The sequence below is a fragment of the Dryobates pubescens genome, chromosome 33, assembly GCF_014839835.1.
Source record: "Dryobates pubescens isolate bDryPub1 chromosome 33, bDryPub1.pri, whole genome shotgun sequence".
In the NCBI taxonomy this organism is placed as follows: Eukaryota; Metazoa; Chordata; class Aves; order Piciformes; family Picidae; genus Dryobates; species Dryobates pubescens.
In genome coordinates, this window is record NC_071644.1 from 4161054 (window position 1) to 4188147 (window position 27094).

Sequence of the window (27094 nt, forward strand, 5' to 3'; positions counted from 1 at the left end):
CAAAAGAAGAAAACACTTCTCCCTGTCTGGTAAACAGTAAATGTTGTCAAATGGGCACACAGTATAGAATTCTGGAATAGGCTGCCCAAGACATTGTTGATGCCTCCTGCCTGGGGGGTGTTCAAAGCCAGGTTGGGTGAGGCCTTGAGCAGCTGAAACTAATGGAGAGGTCTCCCTGCCCATGGTGGGGAGGTTTGAGTAGATGATGTCTAAGGTTTCTTCCAACCTGAGCCTAGGAGTCTACGATACTCTGAATTGTCAGATCAGTAGAATCAATCTGGGGGAATTCCAACCAAGGACTTGCCAGCTGTTTCTCAGAAGGCAGTTAATAATTGCTTACATTGTGATGGCCTACCCCCGGCCTCCCTGAAGAGCACCTTGGATGTAACCCCCACTGGAAGAGGTTACCTACAGCAATAGATTCTGCTGTGGCAAAGCAAAAAAAGACTTTAAACAAAGGAAACTACACGAGTTTTAACTAAAGGTTTAGCACTCCCTATTGGAAGTCAACCATCTAGAACTTCTTTGCTACTATGAAATGCTAAATTTTGCTAACTAAAGACTTAACTTTATGACTAGTCATGGTAGGATTACATTGAGATTCAGAAGTGGGGCAGCAGCAAGCTCCATCCTCAATTCTCTTGAGTTTAAGCACTCCAGAAGAGTAACCACGTCTCAACTGCCTGAATTCCTCCCATAGAGCTTTAAGGGGAAGCAGAGCAGGGAACATGCAAAGCAATCTTGACAGGATTCCACTCCCAGTCAAATACAATCATTCCTTGAGACTTCTCTGACAAAAAGCTGTATTTGTTTCTTGACATGCAGCATTAGAGACACTTCTGTGCAGTCCAGGGAAGACTGCACTCCCCCTAAGCCAGGTCATTCCTTTGGAGAAGAATTCTGCGTACGGCCAAGAACAAATTAAGTCATTGCTACAGAAAGCTGTGGAAAAGGGAACCACAGTCACAACTACAAGCCTGAAGCATCCCTTGGCAACAAGAAGCACTCTCTGAATAAACAAAAGGAATAGAGAACCATTCCCTGTGCATTCTGAAGGGCAGCTTTAGAATTCATTTTAGGTCAGAGACGATGGATTATTGGCTCTTTCTAGTTACAAAACCAAAATTGTGCATTTTCAGAAAATGAATTAAGGTTTCAAGATTAAATTCTCCCTATTCAGAGTCACAGGATTGCAGTTTGAAGAACTGCTCCCCATCCCTGCAAAGCTACCTTCACTTATGCAACGAGCAAGAACAGAACAGAAGCTCCAACAGAACTACACAGAATTATCCCTGGTAAGTTAAAAGCCAACAGGCAAACAGTGAGCAGGTGAGACTGGTAACAGAAAATTAGTAAAGCAGGGAGAAGTGTTGCTGAGATGCTGCAAAATATGTGGGCACAAAACCAGACCTGCTTATGTTCAAGGATCTAGGAAAAGCAGCATGTGAAATTGTATCCGGAGAGGACAAGCTAAGAGGTGTTTAAAACTCCAGTGAGGACAGTGAAGCATTAAAGAACCTGAAGAGGTCAGAAATATAGCAGGAAATTAAATGGGATTCAACCTACAAAATTGCAGCCTGGTTCATCTGGGGAAAAATTACCCAGATCACAATTACTGAAGGACAAGGAGGTATCTGCACAGCAGTCAAATAAAACAAAACACAAAACCTCTTGGGGGAAAGAGTGAGCTGAAAACTGGCCATCAATTTGCAGCGTGCTATGGCAGAACAGGCAGCAGAGTTTTGGATGAGCTGCAGAGCACTGCCCGTCACAGAACAGGGTCCTGACAGTCTCTTTTCACACAACACTGATGGGAACTTACAGACTGGGGGGATTTCAAAGTAACTCAACAGCAGTGATGGAAGAATCTGGATGGACTAATGGCAGAAGAATGTAAACCCATAAAAGCAAGCTCAGCAGTGACTGAAGGTGGGAGGTAGGACTAGGACTGAGGAACAGCCAATGTCTGCAGCCACTTAATGATACCACCAGGAGTAAAATGGACAAAGTTGCTCAAAAGAAAACAGCTCATTTGAGAAAACAGTTCACTGTAAAGACCTCTTATCCCACTGGGAAAAAGAGAGGATGTGAAGGAAGACACACTGCCCAAGTTTACAGATCAGACTGATGCATCAGCTCAAGTGTCCCGTGTGCAACATTTCCAGATTTACACAACACACACAGTATTTGCTCTCTGGCTTCTAGGAAAATCTTAGGAAGGGCTTACCAGGAGAGGAACAATGTCTCCTTCACCAGACCCGTGGCCCACACACACCTGACATTACTGCAAAGACTTTTGAAATCAGACCTAAGTAAATGCAAGGCCAAGACAGGATTTGGACACATAGAGGTTCAGGCAATATTTTAAACTTGAGACTAGAGACTAGACTCTTTGCAGTGTGTCAGCTGAGTTAGCATTCCAGACAAGTAGGTACAGCATCTCTGCTGCTTCTCATGTCCCTGATACTCATGCTCTTCAGTTTTTGACTTCACAACTGAAATCACAACTAAAAGAGAAGAAATTCTTTAGCTAAGCTTTTTCTGTGGCCACTAATGGCTTGTCAATCTCAGTTCCCCGACAGAATTCATTAGAATTGGGTAGGTCATGAAGTTATCTCCTTCCTTCCACGTTTCATAACGTGGCTGTCAGTAAAGAACACAAACCCTTGCAGCAGCAGTTCAAGAATAATCTTAAACTTGCACTGACCTGGCAGAAGCCTGAGAGAAAGCCATAATGGCAGTTTCCTGCACTACTTAAGTCAGACACACATCTAAATATAAATGTTCTTTACTTGTGCTACACTAGGACTTAAAACACGTTTCCAGGAGAGAGCTTTCCAAGCATATCTAGAGACATAACAGCTTTCCTGTTTTAAACCAGTCTTTAAGACTTTTGGCAGTATATGACAAATATGGAAATAATCAGCACTCTTGTATGTGACACCAGAGTACTTGGAACACATAAAACCCACTCAAAAAAAGGTATCAAGTCACAGGCATTAACTGTTTGTAAATTAGAAGTATTCTGGATTGTCAGTGGCTATTTTATGCTCTCATCTGCATCCAAATTAAAAGTATTAAGGCAGTTTTAGTCACAACTAACAAATACCAGGGTGAGATTACGTAGTAAGGTAAGCTCGGCCTCGAAGAAGTCCAGCCCAAAATCAGAGTTAAAAGCTATTTTCTTGTACTTTGCAGACATCATCTTTTAAACTACCACCACGAGCTGCGCAGCCACCATCTGCACCTCAGCTGTATGTTGGGCTCCATGTCTACACACATGGTTTGTGCTTGCTGCAGGAGCCCCAGTACAGATCAACACATCTGATGTCTGTGGCGTGGTCACAGGAGCACCAGCTACTCCAGCAAGGACTACCAGTCCTTGCTCTTCTCTTCAGTTCAGTACCTTTACTGGAATCAGAACATGTCTTTCAGGAAAAACTACAACCTCTATTAAAATTCATCTCTCTCCAAACTGATCCAATGGTTTAAGTCAAGCAGCTTCAGTTCAGGGCTTTTTAAAAGATCAACCCTGTCATTAGAGAACTGCAAGGTGTAGATTATAAGCTACAGTTATGGATCACGCCATTTAAATGCAGCTGCAATTACCTGGTTGACTCCACTCTGCACCAGTACCAGAAACTTACACACATGCTCTCAGCCTCACCAGGAGGTCAAGATGGCTCTTATCACATTCTTCAATTGTTCAGAGCTGCACTTGAGATGTCACTGTCATGAACTTCTGCTCATCAGGGTTAGCTGGTTTTGTACTTTGCTTGGAAGAGTCAACACAGCCCAGCATGCTTAAAGAGAATATTCAACTGCAGCCAGCAGCTTGGGTTTGGAACACTGTTCTACTTGGATTCCAAACCACACATACTTGAACAGTTAACAAATGCAGCAGGGGGATACTGGTACACAGCAGTCTGAAAAATGTACAAATCCTTTGTTGCCTTTTTTTTTCCCAGGCCCCAAAAGAACAATTTGGTTGCTTCATTATATAAGCACACTGAAAAGATGATTCCTTACCAAAGCAAGCATGAGTGCAAGGTTGCTTATAGGTGGGGGGGTGGGTTTTGTTGTGGGGTTCTTCTCCTACACAATCTACATATTCTCAGGTACGCTTATTTATCTAAAAAGGTTCTGATCAGATTTTGTAGATTAGAGAAGTGTAGTAACTCTGAAAGGTCTGTCTTGGTGGTTTGGGTTTTTTTTGCTTTTTCCTTGTAGAAGGCTGCTGGGTGAGAAGCTTTTTGCAGAGGGGGTAGACACTAAAATCATTTCACAGTGCTCATCTGTGGCAGTAGTGGTTTAGAATCTTGTGGAAGCAGAAATGAAGCTCAGCTCATCTGTCTTAATCTCATCTCTTAACTGACAGTTAACAAGTTAAAGTGAAATACATCACACAGGCAAACACAAGCTAGAGATAAGGTGGTTGGAAGCCGTCCCTCTCCCTGCTGCTATCAAGTTTGTCAGCTGTTGATAACATCATGGCTACTGGGTACAGGCTTTGTCTCACAGAAATATGAATTAAGTGTGTGTGTGTATCTTGAGACAAACTGTAACAACACAGCTCAGCTAACAGTAGAGCCAGGTGTGCCCACCTTCAATTCAGTCAGTCTGCAGTCACAGAATCAGACACAGAGAAGCAGAACAGGAGGTGAGTCTTCTCGGGAATGCACTCAGGAGCTCTGATGAAACTGTGTATGTGCTTACCAAACTGTAATCCCTGACCTCTTGGTTTACAAACCCAAGCTAGGTACCAAACACCGAAGATACTTACATGTAAGCACTTCCATTTGCACAACAAACTACACCTAGGTTCATTCTTCAAAGCTTCCTGCACCTCACTCTCACTTCATCAAGCTTATTGTTCTTTACTGACACACTGATGGTAGACAGTTCAGGAGTCCAAGCATGGTGTAATAAAACACAGGAAATGGAAAAGCCAAATGGGAAGACAAAACAACCAGAAACCCCAGCATCCTGCAAACATTTTTCTGTGAGCTTGCTGACAATAAAATTTACTTAGGGTTTTCTTTCACTTCTTCAGCACGCAGGAGCTCGTGTACATCCAACAGGACTTCCTGGCACAATACTGTTCCTATAAAGTAAACTCTTGGCCACAAAAAGAACTTTCTCTCAGGGCAGCCTTTTTAGAACTCAGCCTACTCCCACACTGTCAGGGCTAAAGAACATTCATTTACTTTTAAACAGTCATCATGATATTGTAGAGACCACACTGTGCTAGTAACTGAACACAGGAAGGAAGCCAAAGCATCTGTGCTGGTGTGCTGACACAACATCCACAGACACTGCTGTGCAGGTAAACCTGCATCACCACTGCTGCTGTACAAAAAGAGCATCATTAGATAATGACTCTGGATTGGTGTCAGAACTCAAATCTTTGAAGAGCTGTTTTTCTTCTACACAGCAAAGTGGAAGCTGGAGGTAGAGCAGGGAGAACTCTTCCATTTCAATTCTGCGTAAGGATTCCCTGGGAGAAGTTTTATCTCATTACATATAGCCTTTTAAATATTTGGCTTTAATCTAGTGCTGTAACTTAGTAATTCCTATTTTATGTTGTAGCTTTTCACTCACAGTATCAATGTCTGTTCAAGAATTGGACAAAATGGGCTGTATCACCAATAACAACTGACAGTAAACTTGATTGAATTAGTGTTTCTTTGGGTAAGGAAAGATAACCAGATCAGGAATTGCAGCAGGTATTCAAACAGGTTCTCACAGCACTGACCTGGGGCCGCTGAGAGTCGCAGTGTCCCTCACTGCCTGTGCAGCTTCCGATGCAAAATCCAGAGCTCCAGCCACAGGTTTGGTTACTGTGCCAACCAGCCCCTTCCCAAGGCCTGAGATGAAACCACTGACACCTCCCTCAGTTTTCACACCTTCGACTGTTGAAGTTATTACACTTGTCAATCCTCCAATGATACCTGGCAAAGACAAGAGCAGCAAAGTAGGTCAGCAGCACTGCCTCTCAGAGCTACAGAGCCATGTCACTGCTGATGCTGGGCACCTGAATGATTTACTGTGGAGCCGGACAAACACAATGTGCACTTCATGTAACACAAAACCTGCTCCAAAACTGATTACATTAGCTGGTGACTTTGTATATGTTGTGTACACAGGCAGACACAGCCAGCCATACCCCACAGAAAGAGACTGAATCCATTATTCAAAATGTATGCTCTAAAATACTCCTATCCTTGTTTATTCCCCAGCTGGATTTACACAAACAGTCCTCAGCTGTTCCTGAGGGGAAGTGGTTACTGACAGCGTGACAAAACCCTGTTACCACAAAAACTTACACCATTTGAGACAGAAAACAGAAAATGCATTTCTCCACTGGAAAAAGACAATTATTTTAAACTTTAAGACTATTTAATTACTGGATAATAAAACACAATGAAATGCTTTTATTAAAGGACTTTTCAGCAAAGCCTGACATAGTTCAGATTTCCTCCATTTCATATGAGTGCTCTGGGTGGGAAGGGATGTTTAGAGGCCATCTAGTCCAACCCCCAGTTTGTGCCATTATCATTTCTATCAGCCTTCACAGCACACTGCTCTCAGAGACACCTCTCAGGATCCATTTAAGTACCTGCAGTGTCACTTATGACACTGCAGGTACTTGATAGTCCAGCATAAAGCCTTCAGCTCAGCATAGCAAAGGATTCAGTTTTAGTGCGAGCCAGATGATCTTTACACAGGCTGCAACAGTTGCACTCACCCAAGGACATTTAAACAAACTGAGTCAAGATGATACAAAATATAAATATTTGATTTAAACTTGGCTCTATTGATTTAACTTTCTTCAACAGATTAATCATGAACTAAATTGATGTGAGGTTCTGGCCAAATGAAGATTACTGCACCGCCTTGTACGTAAATTTGTTCCTCTAGTTCTTAGTAGACTTAAGAAACCCCAATGCAAAATGCCCAAATAGCCCAAGTGGTGCAGTGTTGCTTTCACCCAGGTACTGACTCTAAGGAAGTTCACCTTTCTGAACCAAACCCACAAACCAGAAAGCTACAATCCACCCGCACTCATTTTTATTGTAGCACCTGGCCCTCAAGAAGCCTGTTGTGGGTATTTTATGCCTCTCCACAGAAACTGCAGTTTTGGATGCATTTTCTTTGAAATAGGACTTTAATGTGCAAGAAAAGCTTTTACAGCTACAGGTGAAAAGACTTCACTCCTAAATGTAGCTTCTGCTGGCTTCACAGTTTCCCCCATTCCCAACCTGCAAGCATTCAAATTCAAACACAAAGCCTACAACAACTCCACCTCCCTGGCTTCAAATAATCACCCAGAAGTGCTCTTTTCAATCTACTTTTAAGAGAGGAATGAGTTCAGATTAGAGCTCGGGGTTACCATGTGCAAGTCCATGGATTCCAGCCACAAGATGCTCTCCACTGGTTGCAGCGTGGTAGCGAATGTATTCCCGTTCCGTCTGGTGCCTGTTATCCATTGTCTTTCCCAAACCATCTGACAAGGTCCCAGCGAACTGTAAGAGACCAACCTCTGTTACTGAAACAACAAAAGGGGTTTCTCTTGTCTAGATTTACTGAAGGCAATCAATTCTAGCTGTGAAATGGATTTCTACAACTCATCTTGTTACATGTGCAGTCATTCTGTCTTTCTTTGCTGTGCAGAAAGCTCTCCCTGAAGTACCTCAGCCTGCTCTTGGGACTGCTGCAGCCTAACTCCTGAGGTGACATTCAGAACCCAAGTAGGTGCCCAGTGGCAGTGGTGAAGCCAAAACAAATGATGTCTGTGAAAGATGTTCCAAAAGAGGTGCCAGTGACCCAACCTCAACCTTTCAAAAACTCCTAAGAATGTTATTTAGATACAGAGCTGCTCTTCTGCAAAGCTATGTGAAAAGCTTCAAGGCAAATATGCCTGTCATGAAACCAAAACATTTGCAGAGTTAATGAAATTCTTTTTAGTAGCACAACATAGAAATGGCTCTCTGGTGAGAAGAGTGGTGGGGAAGCCAGGCCACGTTCACTGCAGCACATGGGGTGATGTATCCACAGCTTCTACAGACTGTAAACCACAGCAGGAACCCTGAATGTGTGTGTAGAGCACTTTTGTTCCTTACCTTCATCAATACAGGGAAAGACTTGAGACACATTAATAGAAGAGTACATCTAAGTCCAAAAAGGATTTGTTCTGACCATTACTGAGTGTGAGTTACTGAAAACACCAAATAAGAATGATCTGTTGACCTTCAGTTTGAGGTAATCAGACATAAACCAGAAGCTTGGTGGAGGGAGGAAAGAAAAGCTGACAAAACCCCTGAAACCTTACCTCATATTCAGGACATTATTCGAGGAAAAGACTCCAAGCAGGCATTTTCCTGGAATAAGCTCTAAAAAATAGCTATTTTTCGATTGTGTAGTTGGTTATCTTCTGAACCTCCCCCAGCTAGCATCAGCATTCTTACATTCTCCTGCTTAAATAACTATTACAAACCCCCTCTGTGGCTAAGGTGTGCACCAGAAAACAACTGAACGCTGGTGTGAAACTCCAACGCGCTGAGGATTAAGAAAGAATCGAGCAGTTGATTTCTGTGCCTGATGCAATGACAAAGTTCCCCTCCTCTCTGTGTCTAACATGATGGCCACTTTCAGCTACTTCTCTCCAGCTCAGAGACAAACTAGTCCAGTGGTTCCAGTTATCTACACAAGTAGACCTTAACAGCATGAACAAAAATTGTATCCCATGACCCTTCTCGTAACTCAGCGCTATGGACACTAAGCAGAGCCTGGTGATCAGTGACTGAATTACTTCTGACCTCTGGGTGAACTTCATGTAGATTTAAAAAAAAAATATCCTAGAAATAGCACCAACCTGAAGCTATCTATTAGCTGTGGTTCAGACTGGGGGGTCTTCTGGAGAAATACTTTGAGAGGATTAGAGTAGTTGCTATAAAGATTTAAAGGCCCAACAGGACTTCCAAATTCCAAACCTCCTCAAGGCCTGAAAATGATTTTTCAAGAAGCTATTTTGAAAGTGACATCAGTGCATGATTGGACAAGCAGTTGTTACTATTGCCCCAAACTGGTCAGCTCTCCTTACAGCTTCAGCTACTCCCCCTGCCTTAAGTGGCCAGCCCCACTGCACCAGCCTTCCCCATCAATACAAAACACCATCCAGTCTTTTCCTCAGCCCCTCCTGCCTCTGTGGAGCAGAGTCTGACACCTAATAGTCAGTAACAATTCTGTTCTAGTGTACAGAATGAATTTCAGGGCAATAAATTATTCTCTTAAGGGGGAAAGAAGTCTCAAGCACACAGTTTAAAAGTCATTCTTCATTAACTGCAAACCCAAGTGAAAGGGACATTTTTGCATTACTTGGAAAGTAACACTGAAATGCAGCTGTAAACAGCCAAGGTTAAGGAGTCTGGTGCACCAAAGAACCATGAAGTGCTTCCGTTTTGTCCTGAGTCGGGTGACAAAAACCTAAACTCGACACACACTCATTACCAAACATGAACTTCATGTTGAAATGATTTTGACACACCTCCTCCTCCTTCCCATTCCCCAGGGACTGTTTCTTTTCTGGCCTCATTTAACAAAGGCTGAAGCCAAACCTTTGTAGCCATCCGTACCACTTGTACCTGAAGTGGTTAGCTCAGTGAACACACTTGTGAATAGGTCCCTTTAGAACCATTCCAGCTGGGAACCATTGCAGCACTTCCCGTGCTTGAGAATGTGATCAGATCAAGGTTGCCAATTAAGAGGTAAAATGTCAGTGCAGATAAAACCACAGAGAGATCTCCCAGAGACTAGCAAGTTGTAGTGAGGTCTGCTAAGCAGGTCAGCAATCACTGTCTTCTGCTGTGACATTTAGACCTATTTGCAATAAAGATTCAGTGTCAGCTTATCCTGATTCAGGATCTGCAAGGACCTACGTCACCTCTCACATCACCCAGCACAGGTAATGCCATAGTGAAGTAACTGCTGGCTGTCAGAGAGTTTTAACCTTTCTTTTCTGTGCACCTCAGAAATAACTTTCCCTGACCTGGTTACTGAAGCCTGTTTCAGCAAAGCAGGCTGTACCTGCCTAGGGAAAAAAGGGAAAAGAAAGATTTCTGACACAAACCCAGCACTCCCAGCGACCAACCTGCACAACACCTTATGCCCAGTCTGCACAGATTATCGGCACTGTACTAAGGAAATATTACTCAGCAGTGGCTTCAGGATCAGAAACTTGAGTAAGCATTGGAAATTTAAGTCCAGCTTAAACTGGGAGAAGGGAGATTGGAACAAATTAAAGCACACAAGCAGCCTTGCCTTTTCCACCCCAAATGTCTTACTTTTTGATGCCTCCTTTGAGAAGTGCAGTATGAGATACTGAGATGATGATAGTAAGAGCTGTGGAAGAGCAGTGCTCAGAGTTTACTGAGCTGTTAACCCGGTCACGCAGAAATAGCCTCCAGATAAACAAAGGTGCCAACAAAAGTGTGATCCACCCTTGTCTTCCTTAGCTTTTGTTAATAAGGTGTGACCTGATAACTTCAAAGCCTAGGTAAGAACATGTAAATGCCAACATAACTAAACACAACAGTCTGGGGAGCAAGCAGCAGACTAATCTGAAGGGAATTCTAAACCCAGTCCCCCTCCTTCTCCAGCCTAATTTTCATAATGACCTTTTTGTCTACTTGCTGATGAAAAAAAGAATAATTAGTAATTTGGTCTTTTATCTCTGCATTCCCTCCCCCCCCCATTTCAGGTATTTGTCTGCACCATGATACATTGGTATCAGCTAAGATAAGTTACCTGCTGAGCAAAGTCCCTGAAGCATTACTGAATGAAGCCAGTCTGCACATGAGCTATGTCTAAGGTGGCCAATTTACTTCTCACCCTCCATCTACCGTGACCTGCAAAAGCAGTTGAAGTTGAACCTGAACAAGAAACTAATCTGCTCTTGTTTGGGGCTCGGGGGTTGGAGATGCTGTCTGTGTTTCTTTTCCTTTTTAAAGGCTCACTAATTAAGGAGGTTTTGCCACAAAAGCTTTCACCACTGGCTGTATCCTTTGCTGCTTCAAGCAACAGAATACAAACCCAACACTCACGTACAGGGTTTGTGAATCAAAGCCGGTGCCAAACAACAAGGCTGATGGGGCACAAGAAGAATTCAAAGCACATGAAAACTAATTCTAGACTTTGTACTGCATGTTCCCTCTAAGCCAGATGCATGAAGCACACAGCATGGAAATAAGGTTTAAGTAATCTTTTAAAGTCTTTTTAAGCTCTTGGCACTGCCTGGTTCTCCAAGGACATCCCAAAAGGATAAATACACAATTATGACTTTAGTCCAAACATTCCATTGTAATTCTAGCATCAGAGAATGGTACATTTGCAAATGTTATTGACTGAGCAGAGGAGAACATTTCAAGATGGAATTTTAAGGGAGAAAGTGATGAAATCAAATACTGGTCAGTCAGAACTTCTGTGCAAACCTCATGAGGAACTGCATTTAAATTGGAAATCACAGAGTTCGCTCCGTTCTCATCTCTGCTTTGCAGAACTCATTCAAAAAGGAACTCACGTCTCACCCAGGACCACCACCTTTCAACCACCTTTGAACACCCCACACTGGTGATGTTCATACTTTTATCTCCAGCAATAAAAGCTGGTTCTTAGAGCCCAAAGCACAGACTGCACTGTGTTATTTCAGCAAGGCAGAAAAGAGTATTTAAAATGATGTGAGAAAGTCTCATGTAAATGGTGAATTATGTCATCTTCAGTTCTCTCACACATTTTCCAAACATGAAAATCCCCAGCCATGATGATTTAAAGTCATTCCAGTTACCACAGTAACTGTCCACGTCGAAGAGCAGAGCTGGGAACAGGAAATAAAGGCTGCACAGGTAAAGGAGGAGCAGCAATTGCCACATTCCTGAATGTCACTTCTGTTCAATACATTCTTCCTCATAGCCCTGAGCAGGAACACTGAATTTGGAACATCATTTTCCTCCCTTCTGATCCCTTGACATTTACTTTCTTTTTGATGTCCTACGAACAGAAGCAACCTGCATCATAGCACAGCCAGCCTGAGAGGAACCAACATCTCAAGTCAGTGCAGAGTGTGAACCTAACAGTAAAACCCTAATAAACATAGGGGCAGGAAATTTTAGCTGCAAAAACACTGACACCCTTTGCCTCAAAATGTGTATTTTTATATAGCACAAGATGTTTAACAGAAGTTTTCACAAGTTAAAAAATAAAAGCCCAGTAAGCTGTCTTTTTACCTTGAAATGCTGATGATTCTTTAGATGTTGTCTAAATACTTCTAAAATAAAAGTCATCAGATGTTATAAATAGTTAAAACATAGCTGTAAATGATACAGTGAACTTGAGGAGATGATAGTGTTAGGAAACTAGAAGCTACTTTGAGTGAAAAAAAACAAACCATCCACCCCCTTCCCTGCTGAACAGAAGTTTTGGAAGTGCTGTTCAGCCAGGTGCTAAATACAAAAGGCTCCAAGGGTTTAATATAGAACTGTAGGTTTACTTACTCCCTTAGGGTTACTTTGCTTTCTAGCAATAACATTAAAACCCACCTCTGTTTCCTACATCCCTTCAACCTGTCACAGGTATTTTAGAGGAACCCAGTTTCTATGCTGACTTCTGACAGTTCAAAATTAGGGATCTGTGGTTAAACCCAGGTTTCAGAGCAGTAAGCCATCCTCAGACCTTGCTGTTCTTTTTGAAGTGTAGAGACAGGACAAGACAGGCAGCTCTTGGAAAGAGCCAATGACCAGGGGTACAGTGGGACAGATGAAGCTGTCCAGTAAATTCTTCAGCCTGAGTTTCTTTGCTTTTGTTTGATCTTATTTTATTCTTTGCAGTGTCTCAGGATGGATTTTTAATACAATTCTGAAGCATACCATAAAAAAATAACTTCTAGGGCAGCTTGTTTCCTCATCAGTATGTGCACTGGCAGGGGATGGGGGCACTACATGTTTCATTTTACAACGGAGACATCAGGTAGCAGACAGACAGCACAGCTCCTTCCTTGCACATCCCTGTGCTCAGCTGGGAATTACCCTGGGACTGACAACTGGACTCGAGGTGTTTGGGAGCACAGCAGCTGCAAAAGGTCTGGCTGTCTGAAGTTATTCCACAAAACACTTTCACCATGGCTTCTGTCAGTCTCCTGGGAATTTCTCAGCTATTTCAGCAGGAAGGTTTGTGAAGTCAGTTAAAGTTCTGTGCTGCAGACTCTCCCAGTTTCCTTTACACGTGAATACGTGGCCAGCTCTTCAATACAATCCCAAGCAGAAAGGACAGCTCAGGCTGAGTCCAAAATGCATTCTAACCAGGTCAGAGGGTGCAAAGAGACACTGCTAATGGACTAAGAATAGAACTGACACGCTTTTAATTTAGAAAACACTAAATCAGCAAAACGCTGTAATCAGCTTCTCATTTTAAGGGAGACATAAACTTTGACCCCCTCTAAATTACTGACGAGCAGGAGGCAGCAGCTTTCCTACCGCATAAACATAGGTTCCTTGAAGATTCTCCACCCTCTTTACGTGTCACAGCCCAAGTGAAGGGGCTTTAATTAGCTCACATCCCATCGTTAACGAGGCTTCCTAATGCATCCTGACAACGGCATGTTGGCCGGCTGATCCGCGGAGACCCCCGGGGCGCGGCCGGCAGCACTGCCCGATTAGCCAGCCGGGTGTCCCGGGGAACCCCCGCTGCCCAGCCCCGCCGAGCCCCGGGAGCTGCGGAGCTTCCCTCAAGGACCTCCTGGGAAGCAGCATCAGCAGGTGCCCGTTGGCAATAGTTTTGTGTTACAGGCTTGAATGAGTGATCCCTGCAGGAACTGCCGGCTGTTTTCACAGAGACAGAAGGCAGTCAAAAGTCCACAGCATGAACTTGGAATGACCCCAATTGCAGAGTCACTGGCGGGTTCATCGGGAGGACAACGGCGCTTTATTAAACAACTAATACTCTTAACAGATAATTCCCCTCCCCCCAACGTTCACTCTCACAAAGACTTAAGGTCTTCCTGTTTGTTTATTTTTTGGAAAGGGAATTATTTGTCTCCATCCCTCTCCTTAGAGCTCCTCTATAGACTGAAAACCTGAGAAAAAGCATGAAGAGAGTCCAGGTCCTTACAACGCTGGATCCAGAGAAGGGCAGACTAACTTTGCTTTTAACATTATCTTCACCAGGACTGGTATTTTCACAGGGCATTTCCTCCCAGCAGCCTCTCTCCAGTTTCATTTTCTGCCATGGTCACCTGTGACCACACTTGGTATCTGAATGCTCCTCCTTGTTTAAAACCCCACAGGTTTACTGTGTTCCCTCAGATTTCTGAAGGCACACGCGTTTGCTCAGCCTGCCATCCTGTGTGCAGGGTAAACAGCCAACAGCTCCCCGGGCTGACGCGTCTGCATCTGCTGAACTGATGCCAATCATCTTTTGTTACTTCCTTGGCCATCTCCCATGGACACAGCAAGCCTGCTCTCCCTCCTCAGGGATACACAACCAAGGAATTTTAAGTCTAACTCTGTATTATTTAATACATTCTACACAACAGCATCACTTCACCTATGCAGTAGGGAGGAGCAGTCAGCCTTCTGTCAAGACTGAAGGCATTAATTTCAAACCCACATCCCATTTTTATTCCTTCAGAGGCTAATGGTGATATATGGGATATCCATGCCTGTTCTCATGACATGCTAACCACTCAAAAACTAAGGATCAAATGTCATTTCATCTCGATGAGAAATGCTTATTTCTAATTTCAGTTTGGGCTTTTGGCAACATTTTGCATACCACATTTTAAATTCGTTTTTTCCCCCCCACTTAATTCCCCAATGAGTCAGCAAAACAGGAATGCTGTGTTTCATTTTCTGAGAAAATGAGCTGCTAAATCCTTTCAATATAAAGCTGTAGAGCAACTGTAACTGTCAAGGTGGCGACTTCTCCATTTCTACAGGCAGCTGGGCACAGCTCACTCTTTGCAGTGTTCTGGGATTCTCAGTTAGCTGAATCATTTCTCCTGGAAAAGGCTCACCCAAAGCTACCAGCGATGTGCCAGTTTGATTCTCAGTGTGCACATGTAAGAGATCACGTCCAGACCAAAGCAGAAGACATCACCATTTTTGTGTGATCTCACCCATGTCCATTTCACCACAGAACAACACACTGCAGTCCAAGCCTGCTCACAGACACTTGGACAAGCAGCTTTGTAAAGGGAAGGCTGGATTTAACCTGAACTGTGAAGGGTACTTCAAGCCACACACGTTTTATCCCATGGTACAAATAAAAAGCAGGAAAAACAAAATAATAGTTTAAACTTCTCAAAGATTATCCTTTATCCCAAAAGCTCCTTCAAAGACACTGATTACCAGATGTTCTGCACGTAAACCCTGACACTTTCCATGGCTTTTGATTGTCCCTAATTGGCCATAACACTTGCTGTCTTTTCAGACTCCCAGGAAATGGGGGAATGGCCTCATCTGAAAACTTCTGCCTGGGAATTTCAGTTACTTTCCATCTCACAACCTGCACATTTTCAGACAGATTCTCAGTGCTCAGCACTTGAACCTGCACATGAACTGCTGATCTTTGAATGAAATGCAAGTTCTGAGGATGCTGCCTGGACACATTAGCTGAGCACACTGCAGCAGCCACTGCACAACACTGGGGAAGGCATGAGGAGAAAAATCTTAAGATGACACTGAAGAAAACACAGGGAAAGCTGCACTTGACCTGAACTACATAAACCACTTCTAGGAAGAGAGAAAACAATGCAGGACAATTGCTGCTGAACTCCACTTCAACATCCAGACTACCCTTGTAAAGGACAACCATCAGCTCTCCTGGGGTAAACCCCAATTCCAGTCCGTACGGTTGCCCAGGAAGATGCCATCCATTGCTGCCTTCCTCCTGTTATTATCATCCACATTCTGCTGTTAACAGTTAAACAGAGGGAGTCAAAAGAAAACTGGGAAAATACAGAACAGTGGGTAACTCAGAACCCAAATGCCACTCTCCTGAGGATAGTACCACCCTGTGCTCCATTCTCAAACTTCACACACAAAGGCTTTTGCCCGAAGTCCCTGTTGCAGCTCCTCTCTCTAAGTTTTGGCTCTCAAGTGCCCACTGTCAATTCTAAGCCTCAGCCTGCCCCTCAGAATTCTCCAAGCTTCCACAAGAACTTAACACAGTAAATATGACTGTGGATGATGTCCTTAAGAAGCCTAATGAAATTTCTCACTTCAAAGTTCAATATGAACATTGATCTCTTTCAAGAAGTTCATTAAATTACTTTTTTGAGTAGGAAGAAGGGAGACAACAATTATTGCCATCTAGTACCTACCTCCAGAAACTAAGCCTAGCTGCAGAGTCCTAACAACATCACTATGTGCCCATAATTCATAAAAGGTAACAGAATCCCTTGTAAGTGATAAAAGAATGAGAGAAATTACATACAGCATTGACAAGCTGATTAATCTTCTTATCCCTTTCTTACCAGGAGTTTCATAACTCCTGGCACAACACCTATTTGCCAGCAGTAGGTACAACCAGGCTCGCTTCTCCATTTAGAGATCACCAGCTACAGAGCATTTCTGCCCAGATGCTAATTCAGGGTTCAATATTCATTTCTAATTGAAGCACCTCTGAAACAGGGTAATTTAGGATTTAGTACTATCATGCCTGTCAGGGAAATAAAAAAGCGTGGATGCCAAGAATGCGAGACATTTTTAAGCATATGGCAACTATATGAAGACTCCATTCAGAGGGAATGAAATTCCCTCAGGTGTCTATATTTAGGATCAAAGAGCTTTTTAAAATACAGAACTTGGAGTCTCCAAGGGATAAAAACTACAAAACTGTCTGTAGTGAACTTTATTTAACCTAAGGTTTTGTGCCAACTTAAATACACTGCAGCTCTCCACTTGAAAGCAGGCATTACCCTCGGCGTGTTCTGAAATGCATGGAAAAGCCATTACAGGGCTGAGCAGCACAACTATAAAATAGAAAAGCAATAAAATGACAAAAGCAGATACAACCCCAATAGCTTACTTTTCAATTCAGTCAAGCAGAGTTACTTTTAAAGTGATGATTAGAGTAGTAAAGTTTCTTCATCTGTCTACTCAGACCTTAAAAACTAGGCTAAATTTTTATTTAAGACCCTTTTAAAGTCAAGCACTCCAACAACCAGTCATCAGTTGTTGGAGCAGGACATTGGCTTGTCCAGATACTTGTGGCAAAGATCATAGAATCATGGAATACCTTAGGCTGGAGGGGAGCTCAGAGATCATCTATTCCAAGCCCCCTGCCATAGGCAGGGACACTTCTCAACTAGACTAAGCTGCTCAAGGCCTCATCCAACCTGGCCTTGAACACCCCCAGGGAAGAGACATCCACAACCTCCCTAAGCAACCTGTTCCAGAGTCTCATCACCGTCACACTGCAGAACTTCTTCCTAAGATGCAGTCTAAGATGAGCAGCTCTGTGGCAGAGCTGAGTCAGGTGACAATTTATGCAGTGGAAATATACTTGAAAATACTTTCTCTGCAGAGAGCACCACGAGCAAGATGAAAGGATCTATTGTTCCAGCCATGTTTTGTCTGAGTAACTGGAATTACTTTGATTCTTTACCAAAGCCTGACATATCCTTGCCAGGATCAGAACGCAGTAAAAGACAATGTTCTGTGCTGTACCATGCACATAACATCCAAAATGATAATAAAAATGTTAATTTTGTATTATATAGGCATTCTTGGCTTAGTTTACTAGCAGATTTAGATGCCTAAAAGCAGTGCAACATATAGGGAAGAATTAATCCTGACTATTTGAGCCTTTTTACTATCACAGAGCAGAATTTAGCTCCATCCTTTAGAAGAAGGATTAATAGAGTTGTTCTGTAATGTACTACTACAACTCCTTGTTCTGAGAGGACAAATGCACAATCCATGCAAAGAGTTTTTCCAAGGGAACTGTGTGAGACTTGCATCACAGATATTTCAGATGTATCGAGGAGAAAGAAAAAAAAAGTACCTGGGAAGTCAGATAAATACTACATGGGGTGATTTTCAAAGGTATAAATGGGAAGCAGGCACTCAGCCCCCACTGGATTTTGAAAGGAGTTCAGCATCCAACTGCCCTTCTGCCTTTGAAAATCTTCCTTCACAAACCCCTTGGTTACAAATGACTCCAAAGTTCAAAGCATGACCTTGCCCTTGTGGGAAACATAGGACGGCTCGTGCCTTTTAAAGAAAGATTTATGAGCCTGTTGCTGCAGATGTGACTGCAGTGAGGAAACAACACTCTATAGGAAGGAAACTCTGAAGAAAACACACTCTATTGGGTGGAGTGGATGGGTCACAGGAGACTAGAACCACCAGCAGAAAGCATGGACAAAATACTGCTTTGCACAGATGGATGCTGCCTTGCAGAGACCCAGCCAGTCTCGCACCAGAGTGCTTGGCTAAGCTGTACCTGCAGGGCTGACAGTCACAGAACCACTCCTATGGGATTAGGGCAGGAACATCCACCACATGAGATTGTGTTGTGAGTTTCCCGATACTGTCACACGTGGCCTAACACTGGCAACAAAGTAATCACATCAGAGACAGTCCATGGCATCTTTCCTCAGCTCAGCTTGCAGCCTTACATGCGCTCACAGCTATGCACTGGGTGATGGACAAGGGATCTCTAGGGCAGTTTAATCAGGTTCAATAACCTCAGTCTTGAGCTATCTGCAGTTATTCCACCTTTCTCATCTTAATTACCTTTTCCCACTAATGTGAGGGAAAAAAGTCCATTTCCTTGTATACCAAGAAGTAGAATAGTTTGTGAAAGGGTGAGCCATAATGATATGCATGGACAAACCTATCAGTTTGGGTAATGAACACAGCAAGAAACAAAGGATTTTCACAAACCCCACAATTTCACAGCTCATCCTTCTGTGACTAAAGCACTGCTGTGATTCCAGGCATGATCACAAGGTTCATTTACAGTACCTGGTGACACACCAAGGATGTAATGAGAAATATTTCAAGAATACTTGATACTGAACAAATATCAGCACAGTATCAAGCATAATCAAATCCACTTCCCACTTCTGGCTGCTGTCTCACATCACACCTTTCAGACACTAAGGATAGTTATTTTCACTGATAACACCAATAGAACTCAATTCCCTCAGCTGTTATCAGAACAACAAAAGAATGTTCACCTTGTGGAGACTTTGGAATTAAACCCAAGATTGATGCATAGTCATCTAGGAATTCTTTAGTCTGTTGCTGTGTGGCATAGAAAAAAACCCCAAACCTCCAGTGTTAGTATAACAACTGATACTCACATCACCTTAATCACTTTCCAGAAATCAAAGTTAACAATTCCTGCTACACTAAATAAACCCTTACAACACTCCAAATTCCTATAATGCTCTCTCTGGAGATATATTCTGTGCATGATATAACTTCATTCACTTCCACACAGAAGGTGTGGATACCACACTCAAGCAACATTTTAGTTCTCCCTCTGGTTCACTACTGCATTCAACCTGCAAAACACTCAGGTATCACTACGAGGCCTCAAGTGCTTGCACTGACTTCTGCAGGCTTCTGGCATCCCTGTAGTCACATATGAAGCATTTAAAAACGAAATCTACACTTCCAACACAACTTTTACAAACAGGGCATAAAACAGATTAGAAATGGTAACAGTTCTGTTTGACTTGTTTCCTATGTTTTGCTTATTGCTTTAGCAAACTTTAATATCAGAGCCGTTACCTTTGCAGCCGAGTTCGATACCCCATGCGTGACGTTTCTTATGAGACCACCAACGTTGCCATATTTTATAAGTCCAGTAACACCTTCTGAAACGTCATTCAACAGACCCATAGGGTTGCCAAGGAAATCCACAGAACCTAGAATCCTCGCTGCCTGGCTAAGCAGCTCCTGTAAAATCAACAGGAAGAGTGGAACCAGCAAGGTTGAGTAAAAGATTAAACCCCAAGTCCCACCTGCAACTACAGCCTTCACCAACCCAGACAGTTCTACCCAAGAAGAGTTTTACTGAAGAAATGAACACAAATACCAGTTAGATAACAATAATTTCATCTTAAAAAGCAGTGTGTTTGGAAGCATGTGATGACATTTCTCTGGATGCCCAAGCAGCAATACAGCACTAACACACAAGAAGTCACAAAAGAGTTTCTGCATCCTCAGTAGAGAACTTGTCAATTAAGAGAAGATCAGCCCTTGCCCACAATAAAATCTCTACACCACTTACCTCCTGAAAGTGTTTCAGAATGTCATTGATGATAAACTCCTGAGTTTCATAGGGATGGACCCTTGTGAAAGGATCCAGATTTATCACAGCATCTTCAAACCGGATTAGAGGAATTCCCAGGCTGCTTTTCAGTGCCTGATTAAATAGAAGATATTGCTACTTTATTTTTTTCTCTCTGCTTTTCATTCACAGCACCCAAATGAACTAACCTGAATTAACCAAAATGATCTGAAGCTGCTAGAGCAGTTCACCAGTGTAGGTGCTTTTGTTACAGAAGGCAATCACTCCATAAGCCTTCTACTTGTAAGCAATGATCAATTATTAGAACTGCCTTTCTTCAGTAACCAGTCAGTCACTAAACACTGAGCTCCTGATGCTCTGCTGATAGGAATATTTCAACCCAAAATGTGTTTACAGTTCCATGCTTAGCACTTTGCTGTAACTGCTCTAATATTCAATTAAACCAAACCCAAAATGAATGTCTGTGACACACAACACAAAACTGGGTATTTTCCACCCTGCTGAAGTTCTATGAATGGATTAAGTGTCAGGATGAGCTGCAATAACACAGATAATTTCCTGCAAGCCTGAGGCTCATTTCTTAACATTATGTGGTCTACTGAAATTCTTTAAACCAGCTTTTGCAATTGTTTTCAAGGAAGAAAAGGGCAACAGTAATTAGCCCAAGGGCCATCTGTAACCTGTACAATCTGTACATAACAACCCCATAATTAAGGTGGCCAAGCAAGACATCTACATACACACATAAATACAATCATTCTGGTAAAATTAACAAGAAAACTAATCTCTTAATTAAAAATGATGCCTTCTGTTGCAGGTCTTGCTAATGGCATCTGCACAGTCGCCAACGGGAGAAGGCAGAAGCCTGATCCTCGAGTTGTATCTCCCCACCTTACCCACCGGAGCCTGCTCGGTGTCAGCACTGTGAGGGCTTCTGCCATCTGCAGGCACTTAGGGCAAACCACAGGGTCTGCTGTGGCTTCACAAGTAAGAAAGGACCTATTTATTTTTTCAGTAAATGGGTGACTAGCTGGAGCAGTCCTCATTATTCACTTCGGTAGGAAGTAATTTCCTGTTTAACTATCAGATATTATATAAGGCAACTTTGTTAATACTGGTACCTAATAAAAATAATCTGTCTGCACCAAATTACCAGACAGCAATGTCCATGCCAGAAACATTAGAGGTAGTTAGAAAAACCTCTACAAAGGCTCTACTGTGATTATTCTTTCCCTCCTACCCCAAACCCTCCTGTGCTACCAAACTGAATGGACCTCTTTCTGTGGAATTTAATATACAGAATACAGCCAGTGACTGTTATCATTAGGGGGGAAAAAAGTAATGTATATGCCAATTTTTCTCTTGGGAACAATGCTGGCAGCTGCCAAGATGTATCCATATACAGTCACACACCAAAGGTGGCAGGAAATCCAAACACAGCAGTGCACATAGATTCTTAAAGGCACCACAAACAGTTTTCCCTCTCTAAATCAGCATGGTCACTCACAAGGTGAAGCACAAGCACATCAAGAGGCAGCTGATGCTGAATGGTAAGGAAGGAGACAGCTAATGAATTACAGTCTGCATGAGGGCTGGGAAAAGTAATACAAGGATGCAGGACTGCTGATATTCTAGGTCATGCTGGCAGGACTTCATGATCTATATTAATTCCACAACACTTCCTTAAAAGCTTGCACATCGTAATGTCCATAATACCAAGTGGCACAGCCTGGTGCATGGCTAAATTTTGGTTATTGAACACAAGCTGAACAGGCAGCAGCTCAGCTCCTCCATAGTGGGGAGGAGGTTTGATGGGTTGGTTGGTTTGGTTTCAGCTCCCCCATGGCGGGGGGGAAATAAGTTTCATTAGTTCGGAGGGAACTAAAATATTGCTGACTGTTGCCACATTATTATGTCCAGGAAGGTCCCAATACACAACTGGGAACACGGGCTAAGATTTATCTTCTTGCTGTAGTTTGGAATCCCTGGCTCACTTAACAACTGTGCCAGAACACTCATCACCATATGAAAAGGAGCAGATTTTCCACCTAAATCCATATTCAGTCTGAATTCACTTTAATATTTAACCAAACTGCACAGTGCTCATGCAGACCCTCCCAGTAAGACAACATGTTTTGGATGAAAACACTCAGAGTTGTCCTGTATTTCTGCTCCCTAAATTGAGTAACTTATTTTTATTCACCCTCACCTCAGCCCACCCATGCAACAGCCATTCCCCTGAAGCTCTTTACACTTCCATTAATTTAACCAAGACCCTTTGTGAAATAGTGAGTTATGAGGTGAAGCTGGCTGTGCTTCAACTGATTATTACAAGAACAGACTATTACAGAAGAGACTGGAAATTATTCACATTAAATAACACAAGTTATTGGAACCTCTGTTATTTGTAACTTGAACAAGGGAAGACTAAATGGAAAAGAACAGTACTAAGTTAAGGCTTCTGTTTCCTTCTCCTGCTCCAACAGAATCTCTTCACTTGGAAGCACACTGGGAGCACACTGACATACCTTGAGATCCAAAGGCAGCTTGTTGGATGTGAAGACACTCAGCTTTATCTGAGGCACACTAATCTTCAGGTTTTCAAAGTAGTATCGCTTCTGCGCTCCACCTTGTTCAACAACCTTCTCATGGAGGTTTTCATCATACTTTTCAACCTCTTCATTCAGACAAAACACAGGAATCAGAATGGATGATAAGTAAATAATTATGAGGTTATGAATACACGCTCTGTAAAGAGTTAATACTTTCTCTGTACACATAAAAGTATGTGTGACTACTAGTGTAGCCAGCAAAACTACTCTTTAAGGCTCAAGAATTATTTTCAGCTCTGCCTACATCTCTAAAACCTGAATGTATTTGTAGCTAGATAAAGAAAGTCACTCAAGTGCATAGGTTGAGTTATTTGAGCTTTCAATCTCACTTCTAATTGATCTTTGTCAGCACACAGAAACCAGATGACATAAATATGACTAGGTAACGTTTCCTACTCTGAGTCATGGTCTTACAACAGGTTTCCCCCTCTCTGCTTTACATTTCCTTACACACTCAAGTATCAATATCATGAACAAAGAAAACTAAGTTGACAACCTTCTCAATTATGACTACAGAATGGACAAAATGTCTATATGGAAGCTATTCAATAAATCAGTTACAGAGTGAGCCAAAGTGGTTGACACTAATAGGTTTATGTGCTATTTATAAGAGCATCCTGGTGGTGTGGGAAGGCAGGGGGAAAAACACAAGGTGACAGAGTTCTATGAACTCAGGTTGAACAATTAAACATGTTGAATGTGAATAACAACTAATTTTTGTCTGAATCTTGGACAACATGATCAGCACCAGGGGATGAACTACAATGAGTGTACACTAAGGGAAGAGACAAAAAAGAAGCAAAAGCATCAGGGTGAAGCAAAACAAACCACAGATTAGTAAACAGCACAGCAGAAACACACAGAGTCTCTTTTTCTTCCTCATCATTACAAACCTAAGTCATTAGGTCCTCTAGGAAATTAGGAAATGTAACATTTATATTTTTTCAGAGAAAACTAAGACACTACTGTGGATCAGCAAGACACAGAACTCTTAAGCACCATTTGTAGGCTTGCTCCGATTTGCAATTGTGCCAAAGTTAATGTTTCCCCCTGCAGTTATATGTTATATAACCCTACACACCCTACTGTGTATTGAAAGTGACTTTTCCAATCACCACTCCAAAACAGACACCTCAGAAATCTTCCAAAGCACAGATAAATCCCACAATAGAAGGATTAGGAAAATATCTATGGGATTAGAAGACTGCCTCACTGAATGGAAGCACATCTACAGAATAGTTCAAGCCAGGGCTATGGATGTCACAGCTTAAAGGTCAAACAGCCAAAACTTTCCTTCAGTGAAGCAAGAGGAACTGCCTAAGGAACAAATGAACAGAGATCCCATTTCTAGCCTGGGGTTTAAATAAACATTACTAAACAAAGTAGCTTGCTAAATTAATAACACAATTTCTTTTATGCCAATTTAGATGAATCCAGACACAGGAAGTGGAGATGAATACTAAACCCCTTCCCACAGCAGCTCAGCTCAGTCCCTGTGTACTGGACAACAGCATGTTACAGGGGTCACTACCTGAGTACTGTAACAAGCACACCACATGAGGACCTTTACAGGGGCCACTGAGACATCAGCTTTGTACACTCTGCTCAACAGTGGCAGTTTCCAAGCAGCTAAGATTCTGCTAAGTATTTTGCACTAGCAAGCAAAGCTCATAATATCTCTGTACACTGTAAAACTGTTCTTTGTTATTTTATACTGTACCTGATTCAGACTGATCATAGCCAAAGAAACTCAATAGCTTCAGAAGAAGTTTCTCCTCAATTTGAACTGTGAACTTTCGAGCAGTGATCATCAGATGCTACGAAGATAAACAAGTCTCAGTTTACAGTATTAACACTGGAAATCCAATCCATGAAAGCCATTGAAGAGGACAATGTGTTCTACTTCAACAGAATATTTTCACTGGAATGGATTTGTAATAAGATTCCCACCTTCAAAATGTCTTTGGTAATTTTCTTCACCTGCAAGTGACCTACAACCAGTGATGGTTGTTTCAATTTTTAGAAGGTGGTGTGCTTCATCACTTAATACTGACACTTCAGAGTCTGATGCTGTTTTCCAACACTGAAATCAGCTGCTTTTCAAAACAGCATCAAAATACATGGGTGAATATTCCAAGAGAGGATTTTTGCCCTCACCTTTGCCCTCACAGTGCATACCACAGTTGGTGGATAAACTCCTAAACAACATTTCCAGACAGCTGCAGAACACAGGATAGGGTTTGTGTGCAAGATAACAGCTTATCAGAGAGAAGTAATAACCCTGTCACAACTCATGAAAAGCACAGCATAGATATTCTGGTTCACTATGCAATAAAGGCATGTGTCAGTGCTGAGGGGAGAATAACTCACTTGAAAAGCAAGGTCACAGACATGAGCAGAGGCTTGGATGATTTGTTACCTCCTAAAACCTCTTTTTTATCCTGCTCACTGCAGTACTGTAGCTACAGACACTATGAACATGAGAAGGTGGACATAGTGTTCTTTATGTCTCAAATTCAAAGTGTAATTCACAACTGAATTAATTTGGATTATTAGCAAAAATCAAAACCAGGAAACAGAGTAATACCTGCATGGCACAGATGAAAGACTGAGGTTTACCTTGTATATATCAGTCAGTGCATTTTTGCTGGGAAGTTTCATAGCATTGACCTGCACGGCAGGCCCAGTCTCCACCGGATCGTTTTCACTCATCCTAGGTGTCAGGAAGAGTATAAAAGGCCGTGTGGTGCCAATGAGCTGGTTGTCCACCTACAGAGTGCACAAGACAGACAACAAAAGCTGAGTAGGTAACAATAAAGAACAAAACTCATGCTCTAACTGAGGATTTCAAAGTGTTCAGGCATACATGGTCCCCAAGCCAGGGTAACACTGGGCAGAGCTGATCACTGTCCACCACTGAGACTACACCAAATACTCAGAAATGACCTCCATTAAAACATGGCTAAAGCTGCCCACAAACAACACCTACACCTAATGGCAATGGTCTCTGTGATTTCTTTTACTTTTAGCAAAAAACACAGCCAAAAATACTAAACAACAGCAGAGTTCAGCTACTCCTGCATTTGACTGCTGCATGTAAATACCTATTTATCTCAGGTAATCTACACCAGTGCCCACAATTCCCCCTCCAGGGAAATCTCACATATTTGGAACAGAATTCTAATGATTTAGAAGAGTTTTTTAGGGGAATAAAGCCAGTTTTTAACTGTCTACAGTTTAACCTGTGAATCCTGAACTGCAAAGACTGAACTGAAAACAAAGGTTAAGGCAAAACTCTGCAAAATCAAATCAAAATCTAGTTGGACAAAGTCTGTGAGAGGTTTATTTCTGTCTTGTCTCTGATTCTACCACTGTGGTGCTACCAGCATTAGGAGTCCTGCTTTCAATGGCTGCTTTTGTGTTGGGTAATGACAAAGAGCCACCAGCCAGAAGGGAGAAAAAAATCTCAAGCTGAACTGTGCACAAAATAAAACAGATTCTAATGTCCCTAACAGAAATGAACAGCATGAAATACAACATTCCATTGCCTCAACTACTACTAAGTAGAGAACAATGGCAAAAGGAAACATCCACTACTGTGCTATTTAGGAACTGAAGTCTCAGTCACAGCTCTAAATGTTTTGCAAACCTATCAAGACAACAAAAACCACAGAAGACCCATAAGCAAATAAACATGTTTCCAGATGGCCAGTACCTGTATGTCTTGCACACTGAGCTCCAGCACCTGACTTGTTGACAGTTGTGTATAGTGGACATGAATTCTTGTGAGGCTTGCAAACACCAACTCCTCAGGAACTTTGTTAACCAAAGACAATCCTATTCCTCCTTTCAGTTTCACAAGCACCTATGAAAGGAATATCTTGAAGAGGGAACAAAAAACCACCACACAAACACACTAACAAACCAGCACTGAAAAAAATCCTGTGATACTGAATATACTTCTGTAAAGAATTTATGCTGTTAGATCCATCTCCAGAGAGGCTGAACACCTCACTGACAACTAGTCTTCAAGTAAAGGTTAATGACCAAACCCCAGTCTCCCTCTAAAATCTAGAAAGAAAAATGGTAAATAAAACACCTCTGCTATGAGTATAGGCTGAGGGAGCTGGAGTTGTTCAGCCTGGAGAAGAGAAGACTCAAGG

At 42.3% G+C, this 27094-nt stretch overlaps 1 protein-coding gene across 1 annotated transcript in view; it reads right to left on the minus strand.

Moving 5' to 3' along the window:
- The window catches only part of VPS13D (vacuolar protein sorting 13 homolog D), a 96461-nt gene that overhangs the window by 13835 nt on the left and 55532 nt on the right, over positions 1-27094 (minus strand). Inside the window, exons 60-67 of the mRNA XM_054175784.1 lie at positions 26647-26796; positions 25551-25700; positions 24652-24748; positions 22848-22996; positions 20299-20433; positions 19797-19964; positions 7394-7526; positions 5756-5951 (exon numbers count right to left, since the gene is read on the minus strand). Coding sequence (XP_054031759.1) covers positions 5756-5951; positions 7394-7526; positions 19797-19964; positions 20299-20433; positions 22848-22996; positions 24652-24748; positions 25551-25700; positions 26647-26796 — 1178 coding nt within the window. The remainder of the gene's footprint in view (positions 1-5755; positions 5952-7393; positions 7527-19796; positions 19965-20298; positions 20434-22847; positions 22997-24651; positions 24749-25550; positions 25701-26646; positions 26797-27094) is intronic.